The sequence below is a fragment of the Salmo trutta genome, chromosome 15 (genome assembly GCF_901001165.1).
Source record: "Salmo trutta chromosome 15, fSalTru1.1, whole genome shotgun sequence".
Taxonomy (NCBI): Eukaryota; Metazoa; Chordata; class Actinopteri; order Salmoniformes; family Salmonidae; genus Salmo; species Salmo trutta.
The window spans coordinates 65,582,595-65,609,561 of record NC_042971.1 but is presented as its reverse complement, the minus strand read 5'-3'; the positions used below and the strand labels follow the sequence as shown (position 1 = coordinate 65,609,561).

Genomic DNA, 26,967 nt, shown 5'->3' with positions numbered 1-26,967 from the left:
CCCCTCCTTCCTCCCTCCCTCTCCCTCTCTCCCTCCCCCCTCTCCCTCTCTCCCCCCTCCTTCCTCTCTCTCCCTCACTCTCTCCCTCCCTCCCTCTCCTCCCTCCCCGTCCCTCTCTCCCCCCTCCTTCCTCCCTCTCTCTCTCCCTCCTTCCCTCCCCCCCCCCTCCTTCCTCCCTCCCTCTCCCTCTCCCTCTCTCCCTCCCCCCTCCCCCCCTCCTTCCTCCCTCCCTCTCCCTCACTCTCTCCCTCCCTCCCTCCTTCCCTCTCCTCCCTCCCCGTCCCTCTCTCCCCCCTCCTTCCTTCCTCCCTCTCTCCCTCCCTCCCTCTCCCCCCTCCCCGCCCCTCTTTCCCTCCCTCCTTCATATCCTCCGTGTCCTTTCCACAGAGGAACCAGTTCCTGGAGGCGGAGAGCATAGAGATGGACAAGGAGAGGAACCAGATCAGGTTGGAGATGAGAAGCCTGTTGGTGAACAATGAGGACCTTCTCAGAACCAACAGTACCCTGCAGGTGTGTAGCATGATGGACTATACTACCCAGAATGCTCTGTGTCAGATATCTGATTTGATCTCAGTGAAGATGTTGCCTGGGTACCAGTCTGTTTGTGACGTCATGCCACTCCAAACCAGGTTTTGCATGACAAGGAGTGGTATCACGACATAAACAGACTGGTACCCAGGCTAGTAAAAGAGGTTCCTGAAGCTAACGTAATGTCCTGTCTCCTTATCAATCCAAGATGGAGATGAGCAGGATGAGGATGAGGATGGTAGAGCTGGAGAGAGACAACACGGCCATGACGGAACGCTTCAGAGTTATGGAGGTAGGCTACTGGACTACACAGAAACTACACTGGGTTCATCTGGACTACACAGAAACAACACGGTGTATAACTGGACTACACAGAAACTACACTGTGTACCACTGGACTACACATAAACTACACAGTGTATAACTGGACTACACATAAACTACACTGTGTATAACTGGACTACACATAAACTACACGGTGTATAACTGGACTACACATAAACTACACTGTGTATAACTGGACTACACAGAAACTACACGGTGTATAACTGGACTACACATAAACTACACTGTGTATAACTGGACTACACAGAAACTACACTGTGTATAACTGGACTACACATAAACTACACTGTGTATAACTGGACTACACATAAACTACACTGTGTATAACTGGACTACACATAAACTACACTGTGTATAACTGGACTACACTGAAACTATAGTGTGTATAACTGGACTACACTGAAACTATACTGTGTATAACTGGACTACACTGAAACTATACTGTGTATAACTGGACTACACAGAAACTACATGGTGTATAACTGGACTACACTGAAACTATACTGTGTATAACTGGACTACACAGAAACTACATGGTGTACCACTGGACTACACTGAAACTATACTGTGTACCACTGGACTACACAGTAACTACACGGTGTACCACTGGACTACACAGAAACTACATGGTGTATAACTGGACTACACTGAAACTATACTGTGTATAACTGAACTACACATAAACTACACGGTGTACAACCAGACTACACATAAACTACACTGTACCACTGGACTACACAGAAACTACACTGTGTATAACTGGACTACACATAAACTACACTGTGTATAACTGGACTACACATAAACTACACTGTGTATAACTGGACTACACAGAACCTATACTGTACCACTGGACTACACAGAAACTACACTGTGTACAACCGGACTACACATAAACTACACTGTGTATAACTGGACTACACATAAACTACACTGTGTACCACTGGACTACACAGAAACTATACTGTACCACTGGACTACACATAAACTACACGGTGTATAACTGGACTACACAGAAACTACACTGTGTATAACTGGACTACACAGAAACTATACTGTACAACCGGACTACACATAAACTACACTGTGTACAACCAGACTACACATTAACTACACTGTGTACAACCAGACTACACTGAAACTATAGTGTGTATAACTGGACTACACTGAAACTATACTGTGTATAACTGGACTACACTGAAACTATACTGTGTATAACTGGACTACACAGAAACTACACGGTGTACAACCAGACTACACATAAACTACACTGTACCACTGGACTACACAGAAACTACACTGTGTATAACTGGACTACACATAAACTACACTGTGTATAACTGGACTACACATAAACTACACTGTGTATAACTGGACTACACAGAACCTATACTGTACCACTGGACTACACAGAAACTACACTGTGTACAACCGGACTACACATAAACTACACTGTGTATAACTGGACTACACATAAACTACACTGTGTACCACTGGACTACACAGAAACTATACTGTACCACTGGACTACACATAAACTACACGGTGTATAACTGGACTACACAGAAACTACACTGTGTATAACTGGACTACACAGAAACTATACTGTACAACCGGACTACACATAAACTACACTGTGTACAACCAGACTACACATTAACTACACTGTGTACAACCAGACTACACAGAAACTACACTGTGTACCACTGGACTACACAGAAACTACACTGTGTATAACTGGACTACACATAAACTACACTGTGTATAACTGGACTACACATAAACTACACTGTGTATAACTGGACTACACATAAACTACACTGTGTATATTCCTCTGAGACTCTTTAATGGAGCTGGATAGAAGCTCCTCCTTTTCACTGACACTCAAATAGTTCAGGTTCAGAGCATCGGGCCAGTAGCTGAACGGTTGCTGGTTTGAATCCCTCAGCTGACTAGGTGAAACATCTATTGATGTGCCCTTGAGCAAGGCACTTAACCCTAATTTCCCCTGTAAGTCACTCTGGATAAAAGTACTAAAATTTGAATGTACCAGCGCCTCAAATCTCCTACTGCTTCAGCTCCTGTTATAGAATGTTAGCTCCTACACCTACATATAAACCGTACCTATTTCAGTTCAAGTCAAGCACTGATGGATGTTTCCTAAATGTTGAAACATGGACGATGTCTCTAGAGAGCTGATCCTATCTGTGTTTCTACCAGATGGAGCTGACCGAGGCCAGAGAGCTGATGGTGGAGGCCAACACTCAGGAATATGCCTTCAACTTCCTGCAGCAGTCTCTGAAGAATAAGATACAGGACGCTGAGGTACAGTACAGGCTTCTCCATAATCAGATTCTACCACAGACCTGTCAGTCAGTTAGCTGGGCCTATTCTACCACAGACCTGTCAGTCAGTTAGCTGGGCCTATTCCACCACAGACCTGTCAGTCAGTTAGCTGGGTCTATTCCACCACAGACCTGTCAGTCAGTTAGCTGGGTCTATTCCACCACAGACCTGTCAGTCAGTTAGCTGGGCCTATTCTACCACAGACCTCAGTCAGTTAGCTGGGTCTATTCTACCACAGACCTGTCAGTCAGTTAGCTGGGCCTATTCCACCACAGACCTGTCAGTCAGTTAGCTGGGTCTATTCTACCACAGACCTGTCAGTCAGTTAGCTGGGCCTATTCTACCACAGACCTGTCAGTCAGTTAGCTGGGCCTATTCTACCACAGACCTGTCAGTCAGTTAGCTGGGCCTATTCTACCACAGACCTCAGTCAGTTAGCTGGGTCTATTCTACCACAGACCTGTCAGTCAGTTAGCTGGGCCTATTCCACCACAGACCTGTCAGTCAGTCAGTTAGCTGGGCCTATTCCACCACAGACCCCAGTCAGTCAGTTAGCTGGGCCTATTCCACCACAGACCAGTCAGTCAGTTAGCTGTGTCTATTCCACCACAGACCTGTCAGTCAGTTAGCTGGGTCTATTCCACCACAGACCTGTCAGTCAGTTAGCTGGGCCTATTCTACCACAGACCTGTCAGTCAGTTAGCTGGGCCTATTCTACCACAGACCTCAGTCAGTTAGCTGGGCCTATTCCACCACAGACCTGTTGGTCAGTTAGCTGGGCCTATTCTACCACAGACCTCAGTCAGTCAGTTAGCTGGGCCTATTCCACCACAGACCTGTCAGTCAGTTAGCTGGGCCTATTCTACCACAGACCTGTCAGTCAGTTAGCTGGGCCTATTCTACCACAGACCTGTCAGTCAGTTAGCTGGGCCTATTCTACCACAGACCTGTCAGTCAGTTAGCTGGGTCTATTCCACCACAGACCTCAGTCAGTCAGTTAGCTGGGTCTATTCTACCACAGACCTCAGTCAGTCAGTTAGCTGGGTCTATTCTACCACAGACCTGTCACTCAGTTAACTGGGCCTATTCCACCACAGACCTCAGTCAGTTAGCTGGGTCTATTCTACCACAGACCTGTCAGTCAGTTAGCTGGGCCTATTCTACCACAGACCTGTCAGTTAGTTAGCTGGGTCTATTCCACCACAGACCTGTCAGTCAGTTAGCTGGGTCTATTCCACCACAGACCTGTCAGTCAGTTAGCTGGGCCTATTCCACCACAGACCCCAGTCAGTCAGTTAGCTGGGCCTATTCCACCACAGACCTGCCAGTCAGTCAGTTAGCTGGGCCTATTCTACCACAGACCTGCCAGTCAGTCAGTTAGCTGGGCCTATTCTACCACAGACCTGTCAGTCAGTTAGCTGGGCCTATTCTACCACAGACCTCAGTCAGTTAGCTGGGCCTATTCCACCACAGACCTGTTGGTCAGTTAGCTGGGCCTATTCTACCACAGACCTCAGTCAGTCAGTTAGCTGGGCCTATTCCACCACAGACCTGTCAGTCAGTTAGCTGGGCCTATTCTACCACAGACCTGTCAGTCAGTTAGCTGGGCCTATTCTACCACAGACCTGTCAGTTAGTTAGCTGGGCCTATTCCACCACAGACCTGTCAGTCAGTTAGCTGGGCCTATTCTACCACAGACCTGTCAGTCAGTTAGCTGGGCCTATTCTACCACAGACCTGTCAGTCAGTTAGCTGGGCCTATTCCACCACAGACCTGTCAGTCAGTTAGCTGGGCCTATTCCACCACAGACCTGTCAGTCAGTTAGCTGGGCCTATTCTACCACAGACCTGTCAGTCAGTTAGCTGGGCCTATTCTACCACAGACCTGTCAGTCAGTTAGCTGGGCCTATTCCACCACAGACCTGTCAGTCAGTTAGCTGGGTCTATTCCACCACAGACCTCAGTCAGTCAGTTAGCTGGGTCTATTCTACCACAGACCTCAGTCAGTCAGTTAGCTGGGTCTATTCCACCACAGACCTGTCAGTCAGTTAGCTGGGCCTATTCCACCACAGACCTCAGTCAGTTAGCTGGGTCTATTCTACCACAGACCTGTCAGTCAGTTAGCTGGGCCTATTCTACCACAGACCTGTCAGTCAGTTAGCTGGGTCTATTCTACCACAGACCTCAGTCAGTTGGCTGGGTCTATTCTACCACAGACCTCAGTCAGTTAGCTGGGCCTATTCTACCACAGACCTCAGTCAGTTAGCTGGGCCTATTCTACCACAGACCTGTCAGTCAGTTAGCTGGGCCTATTCTACCACAGACCTGTCAGTCAGTTAGCTGGGCCTATTCCACCACAGACCTGTCAGTCAGTTAGCTGGGTCTATTCCACCATAGACCTGTCAGTCAGTTAGCTGGGTCTATTCCACCACAGACCTGTCAGTCAGTTAGCTGGGCCTATTCTACCACAGACCTGTCAGTCAGTTAGCTGGGTCTATTCCACCACAGACCTGTCAGTCAGTTAGCTGGGCCTATTCTACCACAGACCTGTCAGTCAGTTAGGTGGGCCTATTCCATCACAGACCTGTCAGTCAGTTAGCTGGGTCTATTCCACCACAGACCTGTCAGTCAGTTAGCTGGGTCTATTCTACCACAGACCTCAGTCAGTCAGTTAGCTGGGTCTATTCCACCACAGACCTGTCAGTCAGTTAGCTGGGTCTATTCCACCACAGACCTCAGTCAGTTAGCTGGGCCTATTCCACCACAGACCTGTCGGTCAGTTAGCTGGGCCTATTCTACCACAGACCTGTCAGTCAGTTAGCTGGGTCTATTCCACCACAGACCTGTCAGTCAGTTAGCTGGGCCTATTCCACCACAGACCTGTCAGTCAGTTAGCTGGGTCTATTCCACCACAGACCTGTCAGTCAGTCAGCTGGGCCTATTCCACCACATACCTGTCAGTCAGTTAGCTAGGCCTATTCTACCACAGACCTGTCAGTCAGTTAGCTGGGTCTATTCTACCACAGACCTGTCTGTCAGTTAGCTGGGCCTATTCTACCACAGACCTCAGTCAGTTAGCTGGGCCTATTCCACCACAGACCTGTCAGTCAGTTAGCTGGGCCTATTCTACCACAGACCTCAGTCAGTTAGCTGGGCCTATTCTACCACAGACCTGTCAGTTAGTTAGCTGGGTCTATTCCACCACAGACCTGTCAGTTAGTTAGCTGGGCCTATTCCACCACAGACCTGTCAGTCAGTTAGCTGGGCCTATTCTACCACAGACCTGTCAGTCAGTTAGCTGGGCCTATTCCACCACAGACCTGTCAGTCAGTTAGCTGGGCCTATTCTACCACAGACCTCAGTCAGTTAGCTGGGCCTATTCTACCACAGACCTCAGTCAGTTAGCTGGGCCTATTCTACCACAGACCTGTCAGTCAGTTAGCTGGGCCTATTCTACCACAGACCTGTCAGTCAGTTAGCTGGGCCTATTCCACCACAGACCTGTCAGTCAGTTGGCTGGGTCTATTCCACCACAGACCTGTCAGTCAGTTAGCTGGGTCTATTCCACCACAGACCTGTCAGTCAGTTAGCTGGGCCTATTCTACCACAGACCTGTCAGTCAGTTAGCTGGGTCTATTCTACCACAGACCTGTCAGTCAGTTAGCTGGGTCTATTCCACCACAGACCTGTCAGTCAGTTAGCTGGGCCTATTCTACCACAGACCTGTCAGTCAGTTAGGTGGGCCTATTCCATCACAGACCTGTCAGTCAGTTAGCTGGGTCTATTCCACCACAGACCTGTCAGTCAGTTAGCTGGGTCTATTCTACCACAGACCTCAGTCAGACAGTTAGCTGGGTCTATTCCACCACAGACCTGTCAGTCAGTTAGCTGGGTCTATTCCACCACAGACCTCAGTCAGTTAGCTGGGCCTATTCCACCACAGACCTGTCAGTCAGTTAGCTGGGCCTATTCTACCACAGACCTGTCAGTCAGTTAGCTGGGTCTATTCTACCACAGACCTGTCAGTCAGTTAGCTGGGTCTATTCCACCACAGACCTGTCAGTTAGTTAGCTGGGTCTATTCCACCACAGACCTGTCAGTCAGTTAGCTGGGTCTATTCCACCACAGACCTCAGTTAGTTAGCTGGGTCTATTCTACCACAGACCTGTCAGTCAGTTAGCTGGGTCTATTCTACCACAGACCTCAGTTAGTTAGCTGGGTCTATTCTAACACAGACCTGTCAGTCAGTTAGCTGGGTCTATTCTACCACAGACCTGTCAGTCAGTTAGCTGGGTCTATTCCACCACAGACCTGTCAGTCAGTTAGCTGGGCCTATTCTACCACAGACCTGTCAGTCAGTTAGCTGGGTCTATTCCACCACAGACCTGTCAGTTAGTTAGCTGGGTCTATTCTACCACAGACCTGTCAGTCAGTTAGCTGGGTCTATTCTACCACAGACCTCAGTTAGTTAGCTGGGTCTATTCTACCACAGACCTGTCAGTCAGTTAGCTGGGTCTATTCTACCACAGACCTGTCAGTCAGTTAGCTGGGCCTATTCTACCACAGACCTCAGTCAGTTAGCTGGGCCTATTCTACCACAGACCTGTCAGTCAGTTAGCTGGGCCTATTCTACCACAGACCTGTCAGTCAGTTAGCTGGGCCTATTCCACCACAGACCTGTCAGTCAGTTGGCTGGGTCTATTCCACCACAGACCTGTCAGTCAGTTAGCTGGGTCTATTCCACCACAGACCTGTCAGTCAGTTAGCTGGGCCTATTCTACCACAGACCTGTCAGTCAGTTAGCTGGGTCTATTCTACCACAGACCTGTCAGTCAGTTAGCTGGGTCTATTCCACCACAGACCTGTCAGTCAGTTAGCTGGGCCTATTCTACCACAGACCTGTCAGTCAGTTAGGTGGGCCTATTCCATCACAGACCTGTCAGTCAGTTAGCTGGGTCTATTCCACCACAGACCTGTCAGTCAGTTAGCTGGGTCTATTCTACCACAGACCTCAGTCAGACAGTTAGATGGGTCTATTCCACCACAGACCTGTCAGTCAGTTAGCTGGGTCTATTCCACCACAGACCTCAGTCAGTTAGCTGGGCCTATTCCACCACAGACCTGTCAGTCAGTTAGCTGGGCCTATTCTACCACAGACCTGTCAGTCAGTTAGCTGGGTCTATTCTACCACAGACCTGTCAGTCAGTTAGCTGGGTCTATTCCACCACAGACCTGTCAGTTAGTTAGCTGGGTCTATTCCACCACAGACCTGTCAGTCAGTTAGCTGGGTCTATTCCACCACAGACCTCAGTTAGTTAGCTGGGTCTATTCTACCACAGACCTGTCAGTCAGTTAGCTGGGTCTATTCTACCACAGACCTCAGTTAGTTAGCTGGGTCTATTCTACCACAGACCTGTCAGTCAGTTAGCTGGGCCTATTCTACCACAGACCTGTCAGTCAGTTAGCTGGGCCTATTCCACCACAGACCTGTCAGTCAGTTAGCTGGGTCTATTCCACCATAGACCTGTCAGTCAGTTAGCTGGGTCTATTCCACCACAGACCTGTCAGTCAGTTAGCTGGGCCTATTCTACCACAGACCTGTCAGTCAGTTAGCTGGGTCTATTCCACCACAGACCTGTCAGTCAGTTAGCTGGGCCTATTCTACCACAGACCTGTCAGTCAGTTAGGTGGGCCTATTCCATCACAGACCTGTCAGTCAGTTAGCTGGGTCTATTCCACCACAGACCTCAGTCAGTTAGCTGGGCCTATTCCACCACAGACCTGTCGGTCAGTTAGCTGGGCCTATTCTACCACAGACCTGTCAGTCAGTTAGCTGGGTCTATTCCACCACAGACCTGTCAGTCAGTTAGCTGGGCCTATTCCACCACAGACCTGTCAGTCAGTTAGCTGGGTCTATTCCACCACAGACCTGTCAGTCAGTCAGCTGGGCCTATTCCACCACATACCTGTCAGTCAGTTAGCTAGGCCTATTCTACCACAGACCTGTCAGTCAGTTAGCTGGGTCTATTCCAACACAGACCTGTCTGTCAGTTAGCTGGGCCTATTCTACCACAGACCTCAGTCAGTTAGCTGAGCCTATTCCACCACAGACCTGTCAGTCAGTTAGCTGGGCCTATTCTACCACAGACCTCAGTCAGTTAGCTGGGCCTATTCTACCACAGACCTGTCAGTTAGTTAGCTGGGTCTATTCCACCACAGACCTGTCAGTTAGTTAGCTGGGCCTATTCCACCACAGACCTGTCAGTCAGTTAGCTGGGCCTATTCTACCACAGACCTGTCAGTCAGTTAGCTGGGCCTATTCCACCACAGACCTGTCAGTCAGTTAGCTGGGCCTATTCTACCACAGACCTCAGTCAGTTAGCTGGGCCTATTCTACCACAGACCTCAGTCAGTTAGCTGGGCCTATTCTACCACAGACCTGTCAGTCAGTTAGCTGGGCCTATTCTACCACAGACCTGTCAGTCAGTTAGCTGGGCCTATTCCACCACAGACCTGTCAGTCAGTTGGCTGGGTCTATTCCACCACAGACCTGTCAGTCAGTTAGCTGGGTCTATTCCACCACAGACCTGTCAGTCAGTTAGCTGGGCCTATTCTACCACAGACCTGTCAGTCAGTTAGCTGGGTCTATTCTACCACAGACCTGTCAGTCAGTTAGCTGGGTCTATTCCACCACAGACCTGTCAGTCAGTTAGCTGGGCCTATTCTACCACAGACCTGTCAGTCAGTTAGGTGGGCCTATTCCATCACAGACCTGTCAGTCAGTTAGCTGGGTCTATTCCACCACAGACCTGTCAGTCAGTTAGCTGGGTCTATTCTACCACAGACCTCAGTCAGACAGTTAGCTGGGTCTATTCCACCACAGACCTGTCAGTCAGTTAGCTGGGTCTATTCCACCACAGACCTCAGTCAGTTAGCTGGGCCTATTCCACCACAGACCTGTCAGTCAGTTAGCTGGGCCTATTCTACCACAGACCTGTCAGTCAGTTAGCTGGGTCTATTCTACCACAGACCTGTCAGTCAGTTAGCTGGGTCTATTCCACCACAGACCTGTCAGTTAGTTAGCTGGGTCTATTCCACCACAGACCTGTCAGTCAGTTAGCTGGGTCTATTCCACCACAGACCTCAGTTAGTTAGCTGGGTCTATTCTACCACAGACCTGTCAGTCAGTTAGCTGGGTCTATTCTACCACAGACCTCAGTTAGTTAGCTGGGTCTATTCTACCACAGACCTGTCAGTCAGTTAGCTGGGTCTATTCTACCACAGACCTGTCAGTCAGTTAGCTGGGTCTATTCCACCACAGACCTGTCAGTCAGTTAGCTGGGCCTATTCTACCACAGACCTGTCAGTCAGTTAGCTGGGTCTATTCCACCACAGACCTGTCAGTTAGTTAGCTGGGTCTATTCTACCACAGACCTGTCAGTCAGTTAGCTGGGTCTATTCTACCACAGACCTCAGTTAGTTAGCTGGGTCTATTCTACCACAGACCTGTCAGTCAGTTAGCTGGGTCTATTCTACCACAGACCTGTCAGTCAGTTAGCTGGGCCTATTCTACCACAGACCTCAGTCAGTTAGCTGGGCCTATTCTACCACAGACCTGTCAGTCAGTTAGCTGGGCCTATTCTACCACAGACCTGTCAGTCAGTTAGCTGGGCCTATTCCACCACAGACCTGTCAGTCAGTTGGCTGGGTCTATTCCACCACAGACCTGTCAGTCAGTTAGCTGGGTCTATTCCACCACAGACCTGTCAGTCAGTTAGCTGGGCCTATTCTACCACAGACCTGTCAGTCAGTTAGCTGGGTCTATTCTACCACAGACCTGTCAGTCAGTTAGCTGGGTCTATTCCACCACAGACCTGTCAGTCAGTTAGCTGGGCCTATTCTACCACAGACCTGTCAGTCAGTTAGGTGGGCCTATTCCATCACAGACCTGTCAGTCAGTTAGCTGGGTCTATTCCACCACAGACCTGTCAGTCAGTTAGCTGGGTCTATTCTACCACAGACCTCAGTCAGACAGTTAGCTGGGTCTATTCCACCACAGACCTGTCAGTCAGTTAGCTGGGTCTATTCCACCACAGACCTCAGTCAGTTAGCTGGGCCTATTCCACCACAGACCTGTCAGTCAGTTAGCTGGGCCTATTCTACCACAGACCTGTCAGTCAGTTAGCTGGGTCTATTCTACCACAGACCTGTCAGTCAGTTAGCTGGGTCTATTCCACCACAGACCTGTCAGTTAGTTAGCTGGGTCTATTCCACCACAGACCTGTCAGTCAGTTAGCTGGGTCTATTCCACCACAGACCTCAGTTAGTTAGCTGGGTCTATTCTACCACAGACCTGTCAGTCAGTTAGCTGGGTCTATTCTACCACAGACCTCAGTTAGTTAGCTGGGTCTATTCTACCACAGACCTGTCAGTCAGTTAGCTGGGTCTATTCTACCACAGACCTGTCAGTCAGTTAGCTGGGTCTATTCCACCACAGACCTGTCAGTCAGTTAGCTGGGCCTATTCTACCACAGACCTGTCAGTCAGTTAGCTGGGTCTATTCCACCACAGACCTGTCAGTTAGTTAGCTGGGTCTATTCTACCACAGACCTGTCAGTCAGTTAGCTGGGTCTATTCTACCACAAGACCTCAGTTAGTTAGCTGGGTCTATTCTACCACAGACCTGTCAGTCAGTTAGCTGGGTCTATTCTACCACAGACCTGTCAGTCAGTTAGCTGGGTCTATTCCACCACAGACCTGTCAGTCAGTTAGCTGGGCCTATTCTACCACAGACCTGTCAGTCAGTTAGCTGGGTCTATTCCACCACAGACCTGTCAGTTAGTTAGCTGGGTCTATTCCACCACAGACCTGTCAGTTAGTTAGCTGGGCCTATGTGTCTGCTTTGCGTGAGCCCCTGTGTGCATCCAGAAATTGCACCTTATTCCCTACCATGACCCTGCTCAAAATTAGTGCACTTGTGTAACGAGTAGCGTTCCATTTCAGCCCCAGCCTCTGTGTCTCTCCTACACCATGTCCCCTATAGGAGGCGCTGGAGAAGCAGACGCTCCATGCCGAGGGTCTGTCCGATAAGCTGTGGCTGTCTGAGAGACAGTTGGAGGAGCTAGCAGGGGACAAGGAGACACGGGGCAAGAGGACATCGGAGCTCAGTGACACTATCTTCAGACTGGAGACTGAGGTACAGTTGCATTATTATCATCATTATGTTTCCCAGCATGCTCTATTGCAGGTCGATTTTATTTGTTTGTTTCAATATCTGTGTTTTTTTGATACTTAAATATATAAATATTTAATAACATACTTTTTTTTTTTTAACTAATCCAATCTGTTAGTTGGACTTGTTCCCATTACTGTAGTGGTTGTTACAGTGTAGATGTTTGAGGTAGCGTCTTAGCTTAGTCATCCCAACCCTGTCAGTCATTCTAAATGCAGGTTGCGGGTGAATATCATTTTTAAATGTTGGAATGCCCCAACTCTGGCTGGAATCCAATAGGAATTACAACTCACTTTGCAAGCCAGCATAATGTGACTTGCAGGCCTGACGTGGCCTGTAAACCAGGAGTTTCAAGCCACTGTATTATGGTAAAACTGGACCCTCAAAAATATGTGTTGTATTGTGTTGATAACAGGATGTCACTTGGCGAAGGCAACAGGACTGAAAATGGATGAAAGCAACAACCATGTCTCTGTCACTAACAAATACAGTCACGGGGGGGGGGGGGGGGGGGTGTAACTCTACAATTCACTCGAAAGTCAAGGCACGCTGGGAAATATACCAATAAGGCTTGGCACTAAGCATTGTGGTCATTTAACACTGAAATGGGCAGACCTGTATAGACACTGGACCAGTGTTAAATGTAACACCCTCAGTGTTGATTTAACCCTAGATCATTTGCTTTGTATATTTGCGTGACATTATTCTATCTCCCTCCACAGCTAGGGGAGGCCCAACAGAGAGCCACCCAAGCTATAGCAGAGCTCAGTCTGCACCAGAAGCTACGAGATGGTGACCAGCTGAGGGTAAAGGAGCTGGAAGAGACTATACTGGAGAAGAGTCTGGAGCTGCAGAGAGCCCAGCAGTCTGTCAGAAGCCTCCAGGGACAGGTAGATGAGGACATAGGTCTTACAGGTCTTACTATAGTCAAATGCAGATCATTTGTGCTTAATAAGATTGACTTTTGAAAGTAATTTTTGCTTAAGCAGAAACGTGTTTACAGCCATCGTGATTATGACCCATACTGTAAAATGTGTGTCCATATGTGATTTTTCTGATTTGCGTATGGGTGTAGTATCCTTTATTACACTCTGTGTATTGTATATTTCTTACACTCTGTTATACTCTGTCAGGACTCAGGTAAACTGATAGATAACTGTATGTGTTGTCAGGCAGGTTGATAGATAACTGTATGTGTTGTCAGGCAGGCTGATAGATAACTGTATGTGTTGTCAGGCAGGCTGATAGATAACTGTATGTGTTGTCAGGCAGGCTGATAGATAACTGTATGTGTTGTCAGGCAGGCTGATAGATAACTGTATGTGTTGTCAGGCAGGCTGATAGATAACTGTATGTGTTGTCAGGCAGGCTGATAGATAACTGTATGTGTTGTCAGGCAGGCTGATAGATAACTGTGTGTGTTGTCAGGCAGGCTGATAGATAACTGTATGTGTTGTCAGGCAGGCTGATAGATAACTGTATGTGTTGTCAGGCAGGCTGATAGATAACTGTATGTGTTGACAGGTGTCAGGTAAGCTGATAGATAAGGAGCGTTCCCTGGAGGAGGAGATCCAGCTGAGAGAGAAAGTCCAGCTGCAGTTGAAGCAGGCAGAGAGGAGCGTAGAGGACCTGACGATGGCGCTACAGACTGCTGCACAGACCAAGGAGGACCTGGACAAGCAACTCAGACAGGCTCAGGTAGGTACAGACAGAGAGCACCATAAACCCTAAACCCACTCTGAAGAGGACCTGGACGAGCAAGATACACTGTAGATATAGAGAGAGTAGACTGTATGAACCTTGGGAGATATACTGTAGAAATAGAGAGAGTAGACTGTATGAACCTTGGGAGATATACTGTAGATATAGAGAGAGTAGACTGTATGATACTGTAGATATAGAGAGAGTAGACTGTATGATACTGTAGATATAGAGAGAGTAGACTGTATGATACTGTAGATATAGAGAGAGTAGACTGTATGAACCTTGGGAGATATACTGTAGATGAACAGGTAACTGCCAAAATAATGGAAACCCAACATAGTGTCTTAAATAGGGTATTGGGCCACCATGTGACTCCAGAACATTTTCAATGCACCTCGGCATAGATTCTACAGGTGTCTGGAACTCTATTGGAGGGATGTGACAACATTCTTCCATGAGAAACTCCATCGTTTGGTGTTTTGTTGACGGTGGTGGCAAACGCTGTATCAGGCGCCGCTCCAGAATCTCCCAAAAGCGCTCAATTAAGTTGAGATCTGGTGACTGAGATACGCATACACACACACACACACACACACACGTTCACACACACACACACACACACACACACACACACACACACACACACACACACACACACACACGTTCACACACACACACACACACACACACGTTCACACACACACACACACACACACACACACACACACACACACACACACACACACTCACACACACACACACACACACACACTCACACACACACACGTTCACACACACACACACACACACACACACACACACACACACACACACACACGTTCACACACACACACGTTCTCACACACACACACACACACACACACACACACACACACACACACACACACACACACACACACACACACACACACACACACACACACACACACAACACCTCTTTTAAAGTCACTGAGATCTCTTCTGGCCATGGTAGCCAAAATAATGGACAATTGGGACTTGCTATACATGACCCTAAGCATGATGGGATGTTAATTGCTTAATTAACTCAGGAAACCACCTGCTTTCCATATACTTTGGGTCCTTCGTTTACTCAAGTGTTTCCTTTATTTTGTCAGTTACGTGTAGCTCTAGAATACAGATAAGTGGACAGAGTTCTGCTTCAGCTTTGTCTTTGAGGTCAATGCAGGGTTACTGTCAAAGCATCGTGACAACAGCTGGAAAAAGCTTTCTAAGTACATGTGATTGATAAGTGTGTTTTTTTTTCTCCCTAGCCTGGAATCAATGGGAGGCACAATGTTTTAGTATTCAGTCTGGTTCATCCAGGCTACGTTGGATTCTAGGCCAGGCTAATGTCAAAGTACTTTAAGACAACTGCTGATGTAGAAAAAGGGGTTAAATAGAGATCGATTGGATTGGATTGGATTGGTTGATGTGTTTCTTCTTTCGCAGGAGAAAGTGCTAGATCTTGAGAGCGACCTAGAGGAGATACAGGACAGTGAACAGAGTTGGGCCAGGAAGCACAAGAGAGCCATCGAGCAGGTACGTCTGTCTGCCTACAGCTGACCTCTCACCTCTGACCCTGACCACTATGCCACACTGAACTAATGTTTTTCTGTTCTCTGTTCACTTCAAATAATACAGTCGAAAAACATTCTCATAAATCACTTAAATATGAAATTGAATCTCCTGGGACTTTAACTGAATCCAGGATTCCGTGACTGATGCCTGGCCAATGAGAGCTAATTATATTCTGATGTTGATGTGATTCTACAGCGGCGAATGGGGACAGGGGTTGTTTTGAGGATGTACCCCAGTGGATATGTAGTACCATCTAAAACAGACTGTTGTGTTCTTCACAGACAGAACAGCTCCAGCTGAAGTTGATCCAGGAGAAATATACGAACGAGCAGCTGGACAGTGATAAGATCAACCTGATGAGACAGGTACTGTACAGTACTCTAACTACTGCTGTGTTTTCACCGGGAACTGTTCTAGCCTGTGGTGGAGCTACGTGATCCATCTATACATCGGTGTTGGATGTAGGGCCTAGGGTTGAATTTGTTGTGATTCGTGTTTAGCTGTAAGCTTTAGAAACCCCGGCAGCAATGGAAGGCAGAACTAAACGACCTGTGTTGTCTGTAACATTCCTTCCTGTGTTGTACTGTAACATTCCTTCCTGTGTTGTCTGTAACATTCCTTCCTGTGTTGTCTGTAACATTCCTTCCTGTGTTGTCTGTAACATTCCTTCCTGGGGTGTACTGTAACATTCCTTCCTGTGTTGTCTGTAACATTCCTTCCTGTGGAGTACTGTAACATTCCTTCCTGTGGTGTCTGTAACATTCCTTCCTGTGGTGTCTGTAACATTCCTTCCTGTGTTGTCTGTAACATTCCTTCCTGTGTTGTTTGTAACATTCCTTCCTGTGTTGTCTGTAACATTCCTTCCTGTGTTGTCTGTAACATTCTTTCCTGTGTTGTCTGTAACATTCCTTCCTGTGTTGTCTGTAACATTCCTTCCTGTGTTGTCTGTAACATTCCTTCCTGTGTTGTCTGTAACACTCCTTCCTGTGGTGTACTGTAACATTCCTTCCTGTGTTGTCTGTAACATTCCTTCCTGTGTTGTCTGTAACATTCCTTCCTGTGGTGTACTGTAACATTCCTTCCTGTGGTGTACTGTAACATTCCTTCCTGTGTTGTTTGTAACATTCCTTCCTGGGGTGTACTGTAACATTCCTTCCTGTGTTGTCTGTAACATTCCTTCCTGTGTTGTCTGTAACATTCCTTCCTGGGGTGTACTGTAACATTCCTTCCTGTGTTGTCTGTAACATTCCTTCCTGTGTTGTCTGTAACATTCCTTCCTGTGTTGTCTGTAACATTCCTTCCTGTGTTGTTTGTAACATTCATTCCTGTGTTGTCTGTAACATTCCTTCCTGTGTTGTCTGTAACACTCCTTCCTGTGGTGTACTGTAACATTCCTTCCTGTGGTGTACTGTAACATTCCTTCCTGTGGTGTACTGTAACATTCCTTCCTGTGTTGTCTGTAACATTCCTTCCTGTGTTGTTTGTAACATTCCTTCCTGTGTTGTTTGTAACATTCTTTCCTGTGTTGTCTGTAACATTCCTTCCTGTGTTGTCTGTAACATTCCTTCCTGTGGTGTACTGTAACATTCGTTCCTGTGTTGTCTGTAACATTCCTTCCTGTGTTGTCTGTAACATTCCTTCCTGTGGTGTACTGTAACATTCCTTCCTGTGTTGTCTGTAACATTCCTTCCTGTGGAGTACTGTAACATTCCTTCCTGTGGTGTCTGTAACATTCCTTCCTGTGGTGTCTGTAACATTCCTTCCTGTGTTGTCTGTAACATTCCTTCCTGTGTTGTTTGTAACATTCCTTCCTGTGTTGTCTGTAACATTCCTTCCTGTGTTGTCTGTAACATTCTTTCCTGTGTTGTCTGTAACATTCCTTCCTGTGTTGTCTGTAACATTCCTTCCTGTGTTGTCTGTAACATTCCTTCCTGTGGTGTACTTTAACATTCCTTCCTGTGTTGTCTGTAACATTCCTTCCTGTGGAGTACTGTAACATTCCTTCCTGTGGTGTCTGTAACATTCCTTCCTGTGTTGTCTGTAACATTCCTTCCTGTGTTGTTTGTAACATTCCTTCCTGTGTTGTCTGTAACATTCCTTCCTGTGTTGTCTGTAACATTCTTTCCTGTGTTGTCTGTAACATTTCTTCCTGTGTTGTCTGTAACATTCCTTCCTGTGTTGTCTGTAACATTCCTTCCAGTGTTGTCTGTAACATTCCTTCCTGTGGTATCTGTAACATTCTTTCCTGTGTTGTCTGTAACATTCCTTCCTGTGTTGTCTGTAACATTCCTTCCTGTGTTGTTTGTAACATTCCTTCCTGGGGTGTACTGTAACATTCCTTCCTGTGTTGTCTGTAACATTCCTTCCTGTGTTGTTTGTAACATTCATTCCTGTGTTGTCTGTAACATTCCTTCCTGTGTTGTCTGTAACATTCCTTCCTGTGGTGTACTGTAACATTCCTTCCTGTGTTGTCTGTAACATTCCTTCCTGTGTTGTCTGTAACATTCCTTCCTGGGGTGTACTGTAACATTCCTTCCTGTGTTGTCTGTAACATTCCTTCCTGTGTTGTCTGTAACATTCCTTCCTGTGTTGTTTGTAACATTCATTCCTGTGTTGTCTGTAACATTCCTTCCTGTGTTGTCTGTAACACTCCTTCCTGTGGTGTCCTGTAACATTCCTTCCTGTGGTGTACTGTAACATTCCTTCCTGTGGTGTACTGTAACATTCCTTCCTGTGTTGTCTGTAACATTCCTTCCTGTGTTGTCTGTAACACTCCTTCCTGTGGTGTACTGTAACATTCCTTCCTGTGTTGTCTGTAACATTCCTTCCTGTGTTGTCTGTAACATTCCTTCCTGGGGTGTACTGTAACATTCCTTCCTGTGTTGTCTGTAACATTCCTTCCTGTGGAGTACTGTAACATTCCTTCCTGTGGTGTCTGTAACATTCCTTCCTGTGGTGTCTGTAACATTCCTTCCTGTGTTGTCTGTAACATTCCTTCCTGTGTTGTTTGTAACATTCCTTCCTGTGTTGTCTGTAACATTCCTTCCTGTGTTGTCTGTAACATTCTTTCCTGTGTTGTCTGTAACATTCCTTCCTGTGTTGTCTGTAACATTCCTTCCTGTGTTGTCTGTAACATTCCTTCCTGTGTTGTCTGTAACATTCCTTCCTGTGGTGTACTGTAACATTCCTTCCTGTGTTGTCTGTAACATTCCTTCCTGTGTTGTCTGTAACATTCCTTCCTGTGGTGTACTGTAACATTCCTTCCTGTGGTGTACTGTAACATTCCTTCCTGTGTTGTTTGTAACATTCCTTCCTGGGGTGTACTGTAACATTCCTTCCTGTGTTGTCTGTAACATTCCTTCCTGTGTTGTCTGTAACATTCCTTCCTGGGGTGTACTGTAACATTCCTTCCTGTGTTGTCTGTAACATTCCTTCCTGTGTTGTCTGTAACATTCCTTCCTGTGTTGTCTGTAACATTCCTTCCTGTGTTGTTTGTAACATTCATTCCTGTGTTGTCTGTAACATTCCTTCCTGTGTTGTCTGTAACACTCCTTCCTGTGGTGTACTGTAACATTCCTTCCTGTGGTGTACTGTAACATTCCTTCCTGTGGTGTACTGTAACATTCCTTCCTGTGTTGTCTGTAACATTCCTTCCTGTGTTGTTTGTAACATTCCTTCCTGTGTTGTTTGTAACATTCTTTCCTGTGTTGTCTGTAACATTCCTTCCTGTGTTGTCTGTAACATTCCTTCCTGTGGTGTACTGTAACATTCGTTCCTGTGTTGTCTGTAACATTCCTTCCTGTGTTGTCTGTAACATTCCTTCCTGTGGTGTACTGTAACATTCCTTCCTGTGTTGTCTGTAACATTCCTTCCTGTGGAGTACTGTAACATTCCTTCCTGTGGTGTCTGTAACATTCCTTCCTGTGGTGTCTGTAACATTCCTTCCTGTGTTGTCTGTAACATTCCTTCCTGTGTTGTTTGTAACATTCCTTCCTGTGTTGTCTGTAACATTCCTTCCTGTGTTGTCTGTAACATTCTTTCCTGTGTTGTCTGTAACATTCCTTCCTGTGTTGTCTGTAACATTCCTTCCTGTGTTGTCTGTAACATTCCTTCCTGTGGTGTACTTTAACATTCCTTCCTGTGTTGTCTGTAACATTCCTTCCTGTGGAGTACTGTAACATTCCTTCCTGTGGTGTCTGTAACATTCCTTCCTGTGTTGTCTGTAACATTCCTTCCTGTGTTGTTTGTAACATTCCTTCCTGTGTTGTCTGTAACATTCCTTCCTGTGTTGTCTGTAACATTCTTTCCTGTGTTGTCTGTAACATTTCTTCCTGTGTTGTCTGTAACATTCCTTCCTGTGTTGTCTGTAACATTCCTTCCAGTGTTGTCTGTAACATTCCTTCCTGTGGTATCTGTAACATTCTTTCCTGTGTTGTCTGTAACATTCCTTCCTGTGTTGTCTGTAACATTCCTTCCTGTGTTGTTTGTAACATTCCTTCCTGGGGTGTACTGTAACATTCCTTCCTGTGTTGTCTGTAACATTCCTTCCTGTGTTGTTTGTAACATTCATTCCTGTGTTGTCTGTAACATTCCTTCCTGTGTTGTCTGTAACATTCCTTCCTGTGGTGTACTGTAACATTCCTTCCTGTGTTGTCTGTAACATTCCTTCCTGTGTTGTCTGTAACATTCCTTCCTGGGGTGTACTGTAACATTCCTTCCTGTGTTGTCTGTAACATTCCTTCCTGTGTTGTCTGTAACATTCCTTCCTGTGTTGTTTGTAACATTCATTCCTGTGTTGTCTGTAACATTCCTTCCTGTGTTGTCTGTAACACTCCTTCCTGTGGTGTCCTGTAACATTCCTTCCTGTGGTGTACTGTAACATTCCTTCCTGTGGTGTACTGTAACATTCCTTCCTGTGTTGTCTGTAACATTCCTTCCTGTGTTGTCTGTAACACTCCTTCCTGTGGTGTACTGTAACATTCCTTCCTGTGTTGTCTGTAACATTCCTTCCTGTGTTGTCTGTAACATTCCTTCCTGGGGTGTACTGTAACATTCCTTCCTGTGTTGTCTGTAACATTCCTTCCTGTGTTGTCTGTAACATTCCTTCCTGTGGTGTACTGTAACATTCCTTCCTGTGGTGTACTGTAACATTCCTTCCTGTGTTGTCTGTAACATTCCTTCCTGGGGTGTACTGTAACATTCCTTCCTGTGTTGTCTGTAACATTCCTTCCTGTGTTGTCTGTAACATTCCTTCCTGTGGTGTACTGTAACATTCCTTCCTGTGTTGTCTGTAACATTCCTTCCTGTCTTGTCTGTAACATTCCTTCCTGTGTTGTCTGTAACATTCCTTCCTGTGGTGTACTGTAACATTCCTTCCTGTGTTGTTTGTAACATTCCTTCCTGTGTTGTCTGTAACATTCCTTCCTGTGTTGTCTGTAACATTCCTTCCTGTGTTGTCTGTAACATTCCTTCCTGGGGTGTACTGTAACATTCCTTCCTGTGTTGTCTGTAACACTCATTCCTGTGGTGTACTGTAACATTCCTTCCTGTGTTGTCTGTAACATTCCTTCCTGTGTTGTCTGTAACATTCCTTCCTGGGGTGTACTGTAACATTCCTTCCTGTGTTGTCTGTAACATTCCTTCCTGTGTTGTCTGTAACATTCCTTCCTGTGGTGTACTGTAACATTCCTTCCTGTGTTGTCTGTAACATTCCTTCCTGTGTTGTCTGTAACATTCCTTCCTGTGTTGTCTGTAACATTCCTTCCTGTGTTGTCTGTAGCTGCGTGACCTGCGTGTGGAGATGGAGGAACTCCAGAACTCCAGAGTCCAGGTGGATGCCATCACTAAGACAGAGAGCCGGGCCAGGGAGCTGGAGAACGCTCTCAGAGTGGAGGAGCGGTACGTCTCCTTTTGTATCTACAGGACCTCACAGTGTTTGTTGACTGGTTATTCATGGATGTTGTTCTCCTGTGCAGGAACAAGGTGGTGATGAGCAACACCATCAGTAAACTGGAGAGGAAGAACAACGAACTGTCAGACCAGCTGGAGGAGGAACATAAGATCGCTACAGAGCAGAAGGACCTGGTAAGATACTGTGTGTGTGTGTGTGTCTGTGTGTGTGTGTGTGTGTGTGTGTGTCTATGTGTGTGTGTGTGTGTGTGTGTGTGTGTGGTACGAAGCAGAAGGACCTGGTAGGATACTGTGGTGTGTGTGTGTGTGTGTGTGTGTGTGTGTGTGTCTGCTAGGATACTGTATAGTTACTAACACTGGAGAGCCATGTCAGATGGTAGGATACTGTTTACATTCATTTTGTCTATAAACAAAAGTTACTTATACTGTGAGCATAATATCATTTCCAGGATCTCTTGTTAAATAATCATGTTTAATGAGATAACTTTGTATAAGTGGATGTTATCTGCGTGAACGTCTGTTATACCTCGGGAGTGTTGTGATGCGTAACGTGTACTTTGATACGGTAGCCCTCTGAAGTTGACCCATTGACCTATGACCTCTCTCCGTCAGATGACCCAGAGGATGCGTTCCCTGAAGCGTCAGCTGAACGAGGCAGAGGAGGAGTCCAGTCGTAGAGACGCTCAGTACCGACACACCCAGAGAGAGCTGACAGAGGAGAGAGAGGCCTCTACCAGACTACAGAGACAGCTGCTGGACCAGCACCTTCAACTCAAGTACCTGGCTTAGAAATAAAGATTAAATGAAAGAGAGAGACAGAGATCTGAGAGGGAGGGAGGGATACTAGAAAGAGTGACAGATCAGAGAGGTAGGGAGGGAGGGATACTAGAAAGAGAGACAGATCAGAGAGGTAGGGAGGGAGGGATACTAGAAAGAGAGACAGATCAGAGAGGTAGGGAGGGAGGGATACTAGAAAGAGAGACAGATCAGAAAGGGAGGGAGGGAGGGAGGGAGGGAGGGAGGGAGGGAGGGAGGGAGGGAGGAGGGAGAGAGAGAGGGAGGGAGGGAGGGAGAGAAAGAGAGACAGATCAGAGAGGGAGGGATACTAGAAAGAGAGACAGATCAGAGGGAGAGCAGCGAGCAGAGGGAGAGCAGAGGGAGAGCAGCGAGCAGAGGGAGAGCAGCGAGCAGAGGGAGAGCAGAGGGAGATCAGAGGGAGAGCAGCGAGCAGAGGGAGAGCAGAGGGAGAGCAGCGGGAGAGCAGAGGGAGAGCAGCGAGCAGAGGGAGAGCAGAGGGAGAGCAGAGGGAGAGCAGAGGGAGATCAGAGGGAGAGCAGAGTGAGAGCAGAGTGAGAGCAGAGGGAGAGCAGAGGGAGAGCAGAGAGAGAGAGAGAGTGATACTGTTTGAACTGCAGGACACAAACACACCCTCATTTGCTTTGCAGGCGTAAGGAGTCCACCGTGCAAATGAGACAGACTCTGGAGAACCTGCGTCTGGATCTCAGTGTAGATGAAGAGGACCAGGCTGAGCCGGTACCAACATCCTCCAAGGCCTGAAGAAAGACAACAGCACCTTCTCCTACTAGCCTTTTTCCAATACACCTTTATTGATAAAGGTTAGAGTGACACCCGAAATACCATCACGAATAGACTTGACAAGAAACAACACGTTCTACACCAGCACCAATACTGTCATTTATCGTAGAATACAGTGCCTACAAGTTAAGTGTTCAAACCTTCTTTAGCTTCTTTCTCTGTACTATTGAAATGTAAAGCATTGTGTCTTTAGTTTTTGTTTTCCATAAAGCGGTTATGGTTATTTACTAAAGGTCCAATGCGGCTGTTATTATCTCAATATTACCTCATTTCTGGGTAACAATTATCTTTACTGTGATTGTTTTCAATCAAAATGGTCACAAAAAGAAACAAAAATGGCTTCTTAGCAAAGAGGATTTTTTATTTATTTTTAAACACGTTTTTGCTAGGACTGTCTAGGAGTGGGGAGGGGAAAACTGAAAACTATCTTTTAATTGGTAGACAGGTTTGGAAACTCTCTTTCTTATTGGTCTATTTACTCATTTACCGCCTGGTGATGTCACCAGTTAAGCCAAAACTCAATCCCTCCAAAACAGGCTGAGATTTCGGGTAGTCTTTTCAAACAGCTCTTACAGTAAAAAAAAGGGCATTATCATCATTTTAACAGTTTCCCAGTATTATTCCAACCTCATAGTGTGGAAATATATATAAAACACAGGAAAATCATGTTTTTCTTTGCGGGGGGGGGGGGGGGGGGGGGAATCTACAGAACGTTAAAGGAAGTAGTAGTTGTTTTGTTGTGATTCTTTTGAATCAAATCAAGCTTTATTTATACAGCAGAAGATATCACGTATATGAAAAATGATATTGAATCAAGCTAGCTTTCCCTGTGCACTCAAGTCACGTGTTTTAGTGAAGAAAAGGGCTAATAATCAATAAATAATCATTATATGATCATATAGGACTTTGGGTTAAAGTAGTTTGGAGGATTTTGGACAATATTTCCTACAAAATACCAAAGGAATCTGTTGCATTACCGTGTTAACTTTATTATAAATATCTTACTTCCATCCAGTATTGATTATACCTGCTACACTATACACTTTGATTTATTTTATATACGGTATATGAAAAAGCTTTTATTTTACACCCACTGAGCAGAATGTGGAAGTGTCTTCCATTTGCAATGCTTGAAGGACAGACAGACTGTGTCTTGAATGATTGGACTACAATACAAGCCTGTGAATGATTGGACTACAAAATAAGCTTATGAATGATTGGACTACAATACAAGCCTGTGAATGATTGGACTACAAAATAAGCTTATGAATGATTGGACTACAATACAAGTCTATGTGAGCATGAACAGCATGTTCCACAATGGACTGTTTACAAATGATAAAATGTTATTTTTTTGTCACATACACCGGATAGGCACAGTGAAATGTCTTGTTTTACAGAGTCATCCATTGTAGTACGGCACCCCTGGGGCAAACTAGGGTTAAGTGGCAAAATCACAGATTTTTCACCTTGTTGGCTCGGATATTCAAACGAGCGACTTTTCTGTTACTGGCCCGACGCTCTAACTGCTAGACTACCTGCCGCCCTATTTACAATTTATAGTTCTCATTTCTCATTTTGTATTTATTATTACCTTTTTCTATTATTTCTCTATTTTCTTTCTCTCTGCATTGTTGGGAAGGACCCGTAAGTAAGCCTTTCACTGTTAGTCTACACCTGTTTATGAAGCATGTGACAAATAACATGTTATTATGATTTGATTTGATTAAAACAAAAAACAACAGCAGCAACAACCAGAGGTGTGGACTCAAGTCACATGACTTCCTACTCGACTTTGACTTTAACACCAATGACTCGTGACTTAACTTGGACTCGAGCCTTTTGACTCAAACTGACTTGATACCCTCCCCAAGCCTAAATATTAAAAATGATGCCTTTAAAAAAAAAAAGTGTGCAGCGCATCAACTCTTCATTTAACGGATTACAGTTTGAATCGGACAGCAGCCAATCAAATTGTGCCGGCTGAGAAAAAGTGGCGCTTTGCAGTGCAGAGGAATGTCGGCGGGTGAATTCAGATGGAGCCCTTGGAAAGATGTTACCAAAAATTATATAAAGATTACGCTGTAGTCAACAAAAAACAGATTGCAACTTGCAAAACATGTTGGAAGAAAATTACAGACAGAGGCGCAACAACTTCCAACTTTGTTCGACATTTGAAGCTGCACAAAGAACGGTAAATCGTGGCTAATATAGCCGACAGCTATATATAACTTGCTATATATAACTAGTGTAGCATGTAGGCTAACGTAACATTAAATCAATGAGCCTCCACACAGTCAGTCAGTACGGGAACGTGAACATTGCACCCAAGATTGAGCTACATCTGGCTAGGCTGTTAGTAGCCTAAATCCTGACTGATGTTACTGCTGTACTGCTGTTCCTAAAACCATTGACATACTTTAGCCTACTGTAACCACACACATATATGGTGTGTGTGAGTGTGTGTGTGTGTGTGTGTGTGTGTTAAGGTCAGGCGATTGTGTAACAGCCTACATCGCCTGATTGCGCCCCATAGCGATCCTCGATAGTCGATTGCAATGGGGGAGGGCGGGTCTTTCTCATGGATACCCATGTATTTCCATGGAAATAGAAAGTTTATTTGGAAAGTAATAAATATATATATTTGTAAAATAATTCATGATTTGTGTAAATGTAATATACTAACTATTACTCTTGTTAAAAATATGAAATGGTATTACATTTGGTGAAGAGCACATTATGACTTGTTTAGGACTCAAAACTCAAAGTTTAGGACTTGAGACTTGACTTGAGACTTGACTCGGACTTGCCTGTCTTGACTTGGGACTTCAGTGCTAAGACTTGAGACTTGACTCGGACTTGCCTGTCTTGACTTGGGACTTCAGTGCTAAGACTTGAGACTTACTTGTGACTTGTAAAACAATGACTTGATCCCACCTCTGGCAACAACACTTGTTGCTCAAACCCTGAGAGAGAGGACCAAGACAAACCCTGAGCAGAAGCTCTGAGAGAGAGAGGACCAAGACAAACCCTGAGCAGAAGCTCTGAGAGAGAGAGGACCAAGTCAAACCCTGAGCAGAAGCTCAGAGAGAGAGAGGACCAAGACAAACCCTGAGCAGAAGCTCTGAGAGAGAGAGGACCAAGACAAACCCTGAGCAGAAGCTCTGAGAGAGAGAGGACCAAGACAAACCCTGAGCGGAAACTCTGAGAGAGAGAGGACCAAGTCAAACCCTGAGCAGAAGCTCTGAGAGAGAGAGTGTAAGGACCAAGACAGACTGTTCAAGAGGGAGATTATTTTATTCTCAGGACAGGGGAGTCTAAAGGGAATATATTCGATACGATGTGTGCATGGTGAATAGCTGCTGGAGATTCATCTAACCATGGAGCTGATGTGCTGTTTTGTAGTACAGTATAGAACATGGAGACTGTACTACAGTACCCATAATGCCCTGTGTACAACCATTAGTACCATATCTAGAGTCCAGTCAGTGTCTAGGCCTATTGCCCGCTCTTGTTGATGTTATCTTCACCTGTAAGTCAAAGATGCTCATGCAATACACGAAATATGTAATCACTTACAGGAACTGCTCATAGTATGCACTCAGGCTCCACATAAACAGGAGGTAGGAAGCAGCAGTGATCTCATGTTTTTTGAGAATTGAGAATGTGATATCCTATTTTATGGTTTTACGTTTGTATAAATAGCTG

General features: G+C 45.9%; 1 protein-coding gene across 4 annotated transcripts in view; it reads left to right on the top strand.

Annotated features, from left to right (window-relative positions):
* Window positions 1-23,498, top strand: part of LOC115149555 (cingulin-like protein 1) — a 68,553-nt gene extending 45,055 nt beyond the window's left edge. For all 4 annotated transcript variants that reach the window (XM_029692512.1, XM_029692510.1, XM_029692513.1 and 1 more), the window contains 12 exons: window positions 388-510; window positions 737-820; window positions 3,094-3,198; window positions 12,262-12,414; window positions 13,173-13,340; window positions 13,975-14,148; window positions 15,625-15,714; window positions 16,035-16,118; window positions 21,533-21,651; window positions 21,729-21,837; window positions 22,276-22,439; window positions 23,109-23,498. In XM_029692512.1, coding sequence (XP_029548372.1) covers window positions 388-510; window positions 737-820; window positions 3,094-3,198; window positions 12,262-12,414; window positions 13,173-13,340; window positions 13,975-14,148; window positions 15,625-15,714; window positions 16,035-16,118; window positions 21,533-21,651; window positions 21,729-21,837; window positions 22,276-22,439; window positions 23,109-23,220 — 1,485 coding nt within the window. In that variant the 3' untranslated portion in view covers window positions 23,221-23,498. The remainder of the gene's footprint in view (window positions 1-387; window positions 511-736; window positions 821-3,093; window positions 3,199-12,261; window positions 12,415-13,172; window positions 13,341-13,974; window positions 14,149-15,624; window positions 15,715-16,034; window positions 16,119-21,532; window positions 21,652-21,728; window positions 21,838-22,275; window positions 22,440-23,108) is intronic.
* The last annotated feature ends 3,469 nt before the right edge of the window (window positions 23,499-26,967 follow it).